Source organism: Taudactylus pleione, unplaced genomic scaffold (assembly GCF_031769625.1).
Source record: "Taudactylus pleione unplaced genomic scaffold, aTauple2 ptg000652l, whole genome shotgun sequence".
NCBI lineage: Eukaryota > Metazoa > Chordata > Amphibia > Anura > Myobatrachidae > Taudactylus > Taudactylus pleione.
In genome coordinates this window covers 3,670,711-3,682,900 of record NW_028285054.1, presented here as the reverse complement: position 1 = coordinate 3,682,900, position 12,190 = coordinate 3,670,711, and the positions used below count along the sequence as shown (strand labels likewise).

The 12,190-nt window shown below is 45.8% G+C and overlaps 1 protein-coding gene across 7 annotated transcripts in view; it reads left to right on the top strand.

Moving 5' to 3' along the window:
- The window catches only part of MIS18BP1 (MIS18 binding protein 1), a 75,490-nt gene extending 70,442 nt beyond the window's left edge, over positions 1-5,048 (top strand). For all 7 annotated transcript variants that reach the window (XM_088455312.1, XM_088455311.1, XM_088455310.1 and 4 more), the window contains 4 exons: positions 491-636; positions 1,462-1,546; positions 2,876-2,930; positions 4,580-5,048. In XM_088455312.1, coding sequence (XP_088311438.1) covers positions 491-636; positions 1,462-1,546; positions 2,876-2,930; positions 4,580-4,692 — 399 coding nt within the window. In that variant the 3' untranslated portion in view covers positions 4,693-5,048. The remainder of the gene's footprint in view (positions 1-490; positions 637-1,461; positions 1,547-2,875; positions 2,931-4,579) is intronic.
- Positions 5,049-12,190: the final 7,142 nt, after the last annotated feature.

Below are 12,190 nucleotides of genomic sequence, written 5' to 3'. Positions count from 1 at the left end.
AGTGCCAGGTTACTTGGAGTGTGGACTGATAGACAGTAATTAAAGACAATCAATAGATAGATGCCAGAAGGTAGAAAGTGACTGGTCGAACGGTAAATGGTGGACATTGCCTTAGGTCGACAGGAGCAAGCGGTCAACAGGTAAATGATCGACATGGACTTAGGTCCACAGGATCAAAATGTAGACAGAGGCAAATGGTAAAAACTGAATTTTTAATTATTTTAATCTTAACCCTTGCCCTCCCGCTGGTGCCTAATCTAACCTTCCCCTTCCGCAGCCTGACCCTTTGCCAAGTGCTTTACCCTAATCCTAAAAAAAATAATAAATAACCAGGCGAAGAACTTTTGATCCTATCTATTGACTATCTAGTTATTGTCTATCTATCATCCGGATACCGCTCCTTTTATAACCACTGATACTGTCTAATCTCATTGAAATTCTATATGCACTCTAATATTTGCTGTCTTCTATTTTTATATTGTACACCTAGCTGCCAACAATGAGCAGCAGTCACGAGGATGATGTCTTTCAGCTGGCTCCGGTAAACCCAACCACACCGTCATCTTTTGTCTTCCCACTGGCTAATACCCCTCAGTGTGAACATCTCACCCCCGGAATGCTGGAGTCCATTAACAAGTGAGGCTGTCATTTCAATTGCATTTCCTCATTAGATAGACTGCTCAGCACTCAATGTGATCAGCGGGAGGTGATCGGAGCAGTGGTGGGAGGCTTGTGCAATTGCTACTTTATAATAAATGCAGTGTTCACGTGATCCCACAGCAGTTTTGATGACATTGACAAAAAGCTGAAATAATAAAGCATTCGGTGTGGTCACTCGTCCACGATTGGGCATGCCCTTGAAGCTTGCCTGAGACAGTGATATGAGATAGAGATGCCTCATCCTCTGAGACCTCAGACCATGGACAGGATGCAGGAATACGTACCGCCGGACATCGCCATTGTACAGATCCCATATGCAGTAACATATGCGATCTGTACAGCAAAGGACAGCTCTTCCGATAAGAGCTGTCCTTTGCGATCTCTGCAGCACAGTGGACTTCCGGGTTTGACTCGGGAGTCCATCTGCGCATGCGCAATGACGGGATGGCCGCGGGGCATGCTGGGAGGGATCCGATCGGAACCCTCATACCAGCGCGATGCGGTAGAAGCCCATAGGCTTCTATAGGGTAACGCCAGCAATAGCTGGCGTTACCCTCCGCATCGCAGCCCGGCGGCCAGGAGATTGCTGCATACCGAAAATGCTGTAAACAGGAGTTTTACCGCATTTTCCGTTTGGTGCATCTCGCCCCTCTTTTACCACATGCTAGACAGAATTATTATGGGTTTCACAGTTTTATGTTATTTGGTTGAACAATGTCCTATTTAGTACAGCAGGCTTTAATATCGCTGTTCAAAAACGTGGTTTTACATGCTCATTAAGCGATATGTTTATTCACACAGATCTAACAATGACAAGTATGTGTACAGATTTCAGAAGAACAGGCGGGACAAGTACATGTGCAGGGGCAATAGAAACAAGCCATCGGTAAGTATTGGCCATGTTATGTCAGTTATGTTACAGAAAGGATTGTGTTTTCTGTCAGATTTGCATGCAGCATTTATCAATGTGATTATGTTGAGCTAAAGAGCAGTGTCATTCAGGATAGGTAGGTTTTACAAACCGTGACGTCATTTGGAGGAGAGCAGGCGAATGGCTAGTACGTTTATAGTGGATCTGTCAGCTGCACTAGGTGGAGGCAGCCTCTTGTGTGGGTCATGCCTCAAGGATGTCACTGGCTCCTAGTCAGTATACAGGCTGTATTCTCCCGAGCATTGGATCAGCCAGCTAACGCTTACTGTGTGTAGGTAACAGGTGAGAGATGGGGCATCCAAGGACGCCAACTTTGGCCATAAAGAACAGGTTTGGGGTATCCCCGGTGTTCCCGTTAAGCTTTTTGTATATAGGGCACTGGATGCCCTCCCAGTGCTTCAGTTATTTTGTTGTTTGTTCCTTTTTGTTCAAATGTCCTGTTCAGGATGATAGTGTGGGTAATGTTTCACCCCTCTCTCCACATTTTTCACCTCTGTCCTTCAGTAGAAATGTACGGACAGTTCAGGCTGTAGAGGGTATTGGAAGGGGAAGAACCAGATTTTAACAGTTCAGTTTTTGCTTTTTTTTTTTTTTTTTTGAAGTGCCAGGCTCCCTACACCACTTAACTTACCCAATGTTCCCCATGAACTTGGAGGTAACAGGGTTTTTTGTACTTATTGTTAATTCCTTATTTTCAGTCATTTATATAGCGCAGCCAGAGATTTATTTAGTCATTCACATCAGTCCCTGCCGCAGAGACGCTTACACTCTATACTCCCTATCACATGGAGACGCATATACATTACAATTAATTTTTATTGATCCAACATTCCTCTTGTAATGCTGACGCGTGTGGTTGATTCTGCCAGAGCGGTTCTTCCATGCAAGTTGCCGTTTCACGTTTTTCACCGAGAGAAGTCAGTATTGTGACTGGTTCCTGAGTATTTCCCTAATGTGCTTTCCCTTTTTTTTTTTTTTTTTTTTAACCCAAACCTCGGCTTAAATCTTTTTCCCTTCCCCATCATAGTCTCAGACATTGCCATTAAACCCCTGAGGTATGGACCATGCACTACTGTCTTGCAATACTGCTACCAGGGATCTTATTCAGAATAGATTACCTCCTATGTCGCCTTTCTGATTTATTGGGTAAGCTAGTGTCATTCCTGAGGGCATGGCCTGCAGATGGAGGGGTATGTAGTGATGAAATCCACTAGTAAATGATCTTATCGAATTCAAGCACCTCTGTTTATTATCGCCCATACTGCCATGTGTTTGACATTATAGGGTGGCTTTTCTCATGCAACACCCACCTCCCGGAGAACATCATTCCCAATCACAGGTAATTATTATTATGTATGTACAGTATGAGATGTATTATACTGCTGATCATTGGGGGGTTACATAAGTGCAAATGTTTTCTGAAAATATTTTTTTTATGTTGACTTACACAAAACAGGGTTTCTCGAATCCTGTCTTTTGGGATTGCTAACAGGACAGGTTTTCCAGGTCTTCTCTCAGAATCACCAGTGAAATAATTGCCACGACCTGTGTTAGTAATTAATACACGTGTGCTGGAAAATGGCAGACGTTGCTCTCTTTACCTGTAATCACTCATGGGCTAATCAGCAATACAGTTTAGGGGTGGGGCATCCAACAAAAGTATGGAGCTGTACAGCAGGAGAACACAATCACCAGACTCCATGCTACTCCTGTACAGCCGTGGTGCGGTACCTGCCCGCAGAATGGACATTGGTTAGTGACTTGTCCTTAATAGACTGTTCTTCGGATATGGACCTAATTTTGTATGTGCTGCAAAACTAAAGTGAGGAAGGGGTCAGGGATGTAACTGTGAAGTCCCCGATAATAGTTTTGTGTCCAACTATTAAGGTGCGTACACATAGTACGATTTTTATGAACGATAAATATATTGTTCAACGATAAATCGTTCATATTCATTTTCATGCAGTGAACGACCAACGTTGCCCGTTTCCCGCATGGACAATAACGATATCTATGGTCGTCTGTACATGCAGGCCAACTTGGACGATTTCATCACCATTTGCATGTTAAGAGATGTGGCAAGATGACTTCACTGAAAGATATCTATCATAGATATCTATCAGTGTGTACACCCAATATCGTTTGTCCTCCACTACAGAAAAGCTCACGGGAAATCGTTCAGCGATATCATCGGTTGTTCAGATCGTACCGTGTGTACCCAGCTATAGTAAGACCAGTAAACACACGAATCCTCTTTTCTTCCATAGAACATGGTGTGTTCTACTCTAAGTTAGCCTCAAAATCTGATGGAAAATGTGGTTTTCCAGCTCTTTCCTCTTACTTTTGGCTATGTGAATAAAGGAGACATTAGCTGAACATGGGCAACTAATCAGCGCAGTCAATCCAATGTTAAAAAATAAATCTGGATCTAACTTAGTAGCTGGCTGACGTCCATTAACTGTATTGCTGCTTCGCAGAGCTGGCATTAGTTGCTGGTAATTGGGCTGTAAAAGGAACACCTCAAGGGTAGGATTTCTGGCAGTAATAAGTGGGAACATACTGCATCACTGGCCTGTCTGGGTCTGCTCGGTCTCAGGCTGCCAGTAGCAGATTTTCTGCGAATTAAGGTGAATTATTTTAATATTAAAGCATTTTGTTCTGTGCATCACTATCCTGAAGTGGTACAGGTATTGCTGCGGCGGTAACTAGCTTGGCGACTGCAAGAGAAGCCCAGGGGATGGTTACTGCGAGGCTTTGTAAATAGGGGGAGGGGGTGGCAGTATTTCAGGAGGAATATGGAAAACTTCAGTATGGAGAGTGTGAATCTCCAAATGTGCTAGCGTGCAGTGCTTGGACCCCTCACCTTTTGTAGTGCCCATGTAAATTTGTTCAGATGGTAATAAATTCTAACACCACGGGGCTCCGGAGAGATTCCTGGCTCATACTACAACAGTTACATTCTGTACATATGTTTGTCTGCCAATGTAGGCCCCAGAGACACGTCAGTGATTGGGAAACTCTTCAAAAAGAATGATCCAGAAACATCAGACGAAGAGGAAAAAGATTATTACTTTTCAGACGGATCTGCCGAGGAAAAATGAAATATTTTTTTCTATACTCATTTTATGATGACCCATGTAAATACAAATTATATCAAGTGTGTACGGACTCCCGGCCTGGTTATAGACGAGGTACGTCCAATATTCTTCATAAGATTATTAAAAAAAAAAAAGAAAAGGCCTTCTCCTCAGATGGTGGCATTTTATGTCCTCTCATTGTACAGAACCATGTCTACATGTATAATGTGAATAATTGACAGTCTATAGTAATTATACCCTCGTCGTAATTTGTGCCGATTAAATTTTTTTAGTTTTATACTGATTTTGTATAAAGATTTTATCCAGTTCAAATCACTTCTGCGTTTTGTATTTAAATAATGGAGGTACAAGTACTAAGGTGTGTCCCATTTAAATTGAATAAACGTCTATTTTATGTGAAGTGGAATGAATTGCCGTCATTTGTAAAGTCTCTGCTTAGCTTGCTTACATAGCAGGGGGTAATTCCAGAAACCCAGAGGCGCTTTTGTAAAGGGAATTTATAACCAGAATGGAAATGACCTACACTGTGCATTAATAATCTTGTGTGGTTCACGATGACAGTGATTTGTTTCTTTGTATTCGATTTAAGAGCCTGAAAGTGACTACTGTGACCAGCAATCTCCCTATTAGTTGTCCCAACATGTCCAAAACAGCTTCTATTCCTTCAAATCTCCCTCATTGGGAGATTTCCTCAGTCACCCTCAGCTTTACTTCCCACATGCACATTTACGTCGCCCAACTGACTACTTCCAACCATCCTAAATGCCCCACCAAGGCTCATTGTCATCTCTGGCTGCTCCATATCCACCACACAGCCGTGCACTATACTGGTTCCTCATAGCCTATACAATCCATTTCTTCTCCTACAATAATTCTCATATGGAAATACACTCGTCACGCCTCTCTCTGATCACCACCTAAATACTATACACGGTGTAATTCTATAAATGTGAGAATAATTCAGTTCAGTTTAATTCTTGTGAGCCTCCGCCTTCAAGGAAAGAATCCAATCACTTTCGGTCACCCCAATTGTACTATCCTTACTAAAGCCGCATACACACTAGACTTTTTATGGACAATATCGTTCAACGATATATCGTTCAGTGTGTATACAGTGAACGACCAACGATGCACACTGCCGAGGGTCGTTAATGATGTCTTTTGTCATCCGTACATGCATGCCAATCTGATGATATCATCAAGAATTGCCTGGTCAGAGATGTGACATGATGACTTCACTGAAAGATATCTATCAGTGTGTACACCAAATATCGTTTGTGCTGCATTACAGAAACTTCAAGGGAAATCATTCAGCGATATCGTTCATACAGCACATAGTCTAGGGCACAGGTTCTCAAACCCTGGGCCTGATTCAGACCCAGTCGCAAGCGCTGAGCGCTCACTACCGGGTCATTGGTGGTCCAGAGCGCATGAGTGGCCTGTAGCACAGCTATGCGAGCGGCCAGGAGCCGTTCTAAAAATAAAAACCCCGGCCCTGATTCAGAGCGAGCGTTCTTTCAGAGCGTCCGGCTCTGAATCAGGGCCTCTGTCCTCAAACAGTGCATGTTTTCTATATCGCCCCTGGGAATCACAGGTGAAATAATTAGCTCCATCTGTGGATTTTTTTTTTAAATGTGTCCGTGAGAGTAATGATTACACCTGTGCACCTGCTGGGTGACCTGGAAAACATGACCTGTGTGGGGTCCTGAGGGCCGAGATTGAGACCACTGGTCTAGTGTGTATGAGCCTTTAAGTGTGTAATAATCCTTTATATTTTTAAACGTTTTGGTGTTGCCGTACTTGTTTTTTGTGACTTTAAAAGCGGCTTTGTTTTGCGCAGTTTCCGATTTTTAATTTTATAATCAGGACTCCTACCCATCCTTCCGATATTTGCCTGCTGGAGCCAACCTTCCTCCCACCTAAGCTACTCACACTGGTGCACACTCGCCACTCTGGTCTCTGCTGTGACCTTCTCCTCCTACATTGTATATTCTCCCATGAGTGGGGCCTTCCTGTTAGTTCCCCCCACATTGTACATTCTCCCATGAGCGAGGAATTCGTGTCAGTTAGTTCCCCCCACATAGACTTTAGCTGTACCCTGATCGGCTCCTGTAATTTAGACAAGTTGCACTCACTCTGGAGCTGATGGAATGTTAATAGTGTTCATTCAAAGTCCGGACTTTTTGCGCGTGCCAATAAAGGGGAGTGTCTTTAGGATGCGCTCTCTTTTCATCACTCTTAGAGGTGTGCCCAGCACTTACAGACATGCTGAGCTGCCCCCACGCTCTCCCCACACTGTGGCGGTGAGCTCTACACCGCAATCCCTTTCACAATTTCACTTTCGGCACTCCGTATTCTTTTTATACTTTATATCAAGAAGTCTGTGGCGTTATATTTCATAATGCTCACCAATATTGTCGTTACTCTCTCTCCATAGATCATAATTCAATTAACAGCTTTTATCCCACTGACAGATGATTTATAGTATGTGCTCCCAGACAAACCAATGATAATGTTCTTAATAAATCTGAGGCTCCTTTATTTAGATCCTTTTATATTTATATACACTCTTATTATAAGCTTAACTCTGTAAATAGGCTAAACAAATGCTGAGATTGTGGATTTATCGTATTCCATAAGTGTACCCCTGTATTCTATTCAGTATACTGTTTACGCTAATGTTTCAGAACCTCAGTATGAGCTGTAGTTGTTACATAGTATATTAATTCTCAGGATTTAATCATTACGCATAGTGGGGGAGATGTAAGAAGCTCAGAAGTGGTTACAGCGCACGTTATGTGCACTGATAATGCTTCTGCCCGATGCATGATCGGGGATTGGACGCCCCTGTTACAAGATAGCAGCACTGATAGCCTGGGCCATGTATGAATGGTCAGATCGCCTGACTGTTCGGCCCACTATTGACAGCTACAGCCTGGCGCTGCCCTATCCCCACAGCAGGGACAGCGCGGATTTCGTGATACTTGTGAGATCCCGCGCATGCTCAGTGGAGCTGGCCGGGACTGGATCTCGTGATACTTGCGAGATCCCGCGCATGCTCAGTGGAGCCGGCCGGGACTGATGAGCTGCTGTCTCTAGCGGGTAGCGCCGGAGGGAGTGGAGTTATCGCTGCCCCTCTCCGGCCGATGAGATGTTTGTACATGTCATCCGTAGTGCTTCCTGCTTCGCCTCGGTAAAGAGGCGAAGCAGGAAGCGATATAGCGGCATGTTAAGTGTCGCTATAATACATCTCCCCCAGTATCCCTTTAGGAGGTAATTGATTTGTGCACTCCTAAAGAGAAACAGTAGCTATTTGTGAAGTTACAGCTGCATCTCTGCTGTTAAGGCCTCCCCATATACTATCTCACAGTTCTACTATTTCTGATCTGTTTCACATCGTTCTATACTCAATTGTAGGTGTAACAAAGCTTCTATAGTTAACCAGAACATGTATTATAAATTATAGCATGTGGTGAGCAGCGAGGAAATGCCGACGTACGTTTCACTAAAGTGTTTTGTCAAGGCAACCCGATCATGCTGCTCTATTGACATTCAGGAACCCATCATCTCGCTTCCTCTGATCACGTGATCTGCCTGACCAATCATAACAGGCTCTCCTCATGAGCCTATCTTATCGCTACCTGTTGTCCATGTGACCAGCTGAGCAAATCGGGATTCAGTTTACCATTCATTTAGAAGTCTGGTTATATTCACGATCTCAGTCTTCCCAGCATCAATGTCCCTCAGCCAATCATCTCCAATTGGTGTGTAAGGTTCTATTTAGTTCCTACTGATCTCATTAACATACGTAAACATCTTTTACACCTATTGATTGATTCTTAAAAACAACATTAAACATATAAATAAGAGCAATCTTCAGCCATTAAACTTACTGTACTGATGTGTGACTGGTTATCCGAACATTAATCATTACCATAGGACAGTTATGGTGCATACACACGGTCAGATCAGACAACGATAAAGATATTGTCTGATCGTCCTGCATGTGCTGGATGATCATTATCAAACATCCAGCACAGCACTAAACGATCGCGGGTACCTATACTAACCTGTTCGATATCGTCCAGGTTGAACTGCATGCTTGGGCAATGGTCATTATCAACCATCCGTGCTCACGCATCGTCCGTCGTTTGGGGGTTGGAAGGGGCTAAAAAATGGACGATCTAACAGTAAACGATATAGTTATAGTTTATATCATCCTGCTAAATCTGTGTATGCACCATTAGTTCTATCTCCCTTGAACAATGCATATAACGTATATGTATATATCTCTCTTGGTAGATTTATATTAATTAGCCATATTATAATCCCAATACCTCTAATATCTAAAGAAAATCCATCTCATGGTTCTTAATAATTATATTTATTTTATTTTTTTTTTAAACTACATACACACACCATATCTCTTGTTATATGTAAGAACTTACCTTTGTTATCTCTGTTTCTACGAAGTCCATTTGGGTCCACAGGGTTGACCGTGGGGTATATTTGGATCCACGGGCACCACGCAGTTAAAGCTTTGCTGCTCCCAGGATGCACTTGGGTCCATCATCCTCTATAACCCGCCCCCGAGCCCAGGCACCTCAGTTGGTAAGCAGCCAAGGCCGGAGGAGGAGACTAAACAGAGAGAAGGAAGACACACAAACCATACTCACAGAAATGGGAGACGACCGGTGACCAGCCACACAGCCCATATGAAGCCAGGTGCGTCAGGGCGGGTGCCCTGTGGACCCTATGGACTTCGTAGAAACAGAGATAACAAAGGTAAGTTCTTACCTTATCTCTTGTTTTCTACTTCAGGGTCCATAGGGGTCCACAGGGTTGACCTTGGGGATGTCCCAAAGCAGTTCAACTAAGGGCGGGGACGCTCCTGTGCAGAAAAGAGAACCCGGCGCCCGAAGGATGCATCCTGAGAGGCGAAGGTGTCAATCGCATAGAACCTCAAATGTCTGAATGGAAGACCAGGTGGCCGCCTTACACAGCTGAACAGCAGAGGCGCCACGTCTAGCAGCCCAAGAGGGACCCACAGAACAAGTGGAATGAGCCTTAACCGAGGTTGGCACAGGTAAACCCTCCTGTGCATAAGCCTCACAAATAACGGAACAAAGCCAACGGGCTAACGTTTGTTGGCAGGCCAACCCCTCCTGTGAAAACCAAAGAAGACAAACAATGAATCAGACTTCCTAACAGAAGCAGTCCGGTCCACATAGATTCTAAGCGCACGACTACATCTAAGGAAGCCTCACCAGCGGAAAGATCAGGTGACTGAAAAGCTGGCACAACAAGTTCCTGATTGATGTGGAACTTTGAAACCACTTTAGGTAAAAACTCAGGACGACTGCGGAGCACCGCTACGTCCTGGTGAAAAATCAGAAAAGGAGGGCGACAGGAAAGCGCCCCCAACTCTGACACCCTCCTGGCAGAAGCAATTGCCAGGAGAAAAACGGTCTTAAACGTCAATCACTTGAGCTCCACCGACTCAAGAGGCTCAAAAGGAGGACCCTGCAGGACCCGTAGAACCACCGCCAAGGAGCCACAGGATGCACGAAGGAGGCTGGATTCGGAGAACACCTTGGAAAAAAGTGTGAACATCTGGCAATCCGTCGTTGGAACTACACGGACAAAGCGGACACATGAACCTTCAGAGAGGCAAGGCGTAAGCAGAGGTCCAAACCTGATTGCAGAAATTCCAAGATCCTAGAAACTCGGAACACCTGAGGATCATAGCTTCTGGACTCACACCACTGAAAGTAAGTGCGCCACACCCTGTGGTAAATCCGTGCGGAAGCAGGCTTGCGTGCCCTGAGCATGGTACTAATAACCGAACCCGAGAAGCCCCGAGACCTTAAGACGGCTGTCTCAATAGCCACGCCGTCAAAGACAGCCGACCCAGATCCGGGTAAAGACAGGGCCCTTGAGACAATAGGTCCTGACGTTGAGGAAGAAGGTACAGAGCGTCGATGGAGAGGCTCCTCAGATCGGAGTATCAAGGACGTCTGGGCCACGCCGGAGCCACCAGCACGAGCGTGCCGCCGTCCTGCTTGAATTTCCGCAGGGATATCGGAGGAAACTGATATGCCAGGTGAAATGTCCATTTCACCGACAGCGCGTCCACCAGACATGCGCCTGTGTCTCTTGTCCTTGACCTGTAAACGGGCAACTTGTGTTTGTGACGGGAGGCCATCAAGTCCAGCTTCGGCAGCCCCCATCTGTCCACGAGTAGCTGAAACACCTCTGGGTGAAGCGACCATTCCCCGGGACGCACGTCGTGACGGCGAGGAAGTCCGCCTCCCAATTGAGGACTCCGGGAATGAAGACCGCCGAGATCGCTGGATTGTGGCACTCCGCCCAAGCAAGGATGCGAGACATCGCCGCCCGACTGCGAGTTCCTCCCTGGTGGTTGATATACGCCACCTTGATGGCGTTGTCGGACTGCACCTGAACCGCCCTTCCGTGAAGAGTGGGGCCGGACGACTGCAGGGCCCTGTATACCGCCCGCAGTTCCCGGATGTTGATGGGGAGAAGTGCTTCTTCCGCAGACCAACGACCCTGAAGTGACAGCGAGCCGGTCACTGCCCCCCAACCCAAGGCTGGCATCCGTCGTGATCAGGACCCGGTTCGGGATCCAAAAGGGGTGCCCCTCGACCAGATGAGCTGTCTGAAGCCACCAAGCCAAAGACTGCCGAACCTCCGGGGACAACACCAGCATCTGAGAGCTGATCCGGTGAGGTAACCCGTTCCATTCCGATAGAATCAGCCCCTGCAGGGGCCGTGAATGGAACTGGGCAACTTCCATCATGTTGAATGTCGTCACCATGGACCACAGAACTCTCAATGGACCGACAGGCGGCAACTGCTCAGGCAACTGTGTATCCGCAAATGTAGGGAGGAGACCTTCTCCGGAGTCAGGAAGATCCTTTGCTGACGAGAATCCAGCAGGGCTCACAAATGAACCATCCGCTGTGATGGAATCAGGGAGGACTTTCTCCAATTTATCAACGACCCGTGTGCTTGCAGGCAAGCGATCGTCAGGTGGAGATGTTGAAGCAGTACCTCCGGGGAGCTCGCCAGCAACAGGAGGTCGTCCAGACACGGCAGCAGCCGTATATTCTGGTTCCGAAGATGTGCGCCCATAACTGCCGTAACCTTTGTGAATACCCTCGGTGCCGTGGAGAGGCCAAAGGGTAGCGCCCGGAACTGATAATGATGCTGAAAGATAGCGAACCTTAGATACTGCTGGTGCGAAGGTGTTATCGGAGCATGGAGGTAGGCTTCCTGGATATCCAGGCACACCATGTAATCCCCAGGTTCCATCGCCAGAATGATGGAACGTAACGTTTCCATCCTGAATTTGGGAACTCTGAGGAATTTGTTCAGAGACTTCAAATTGAGGATAGGGCGATGAGAATCATTGGGTTTCTGCACCAGAAAGAGTAGAGTAGTACACCGTCCCTCGTTGTGATTGAGGAACGGGAACAAT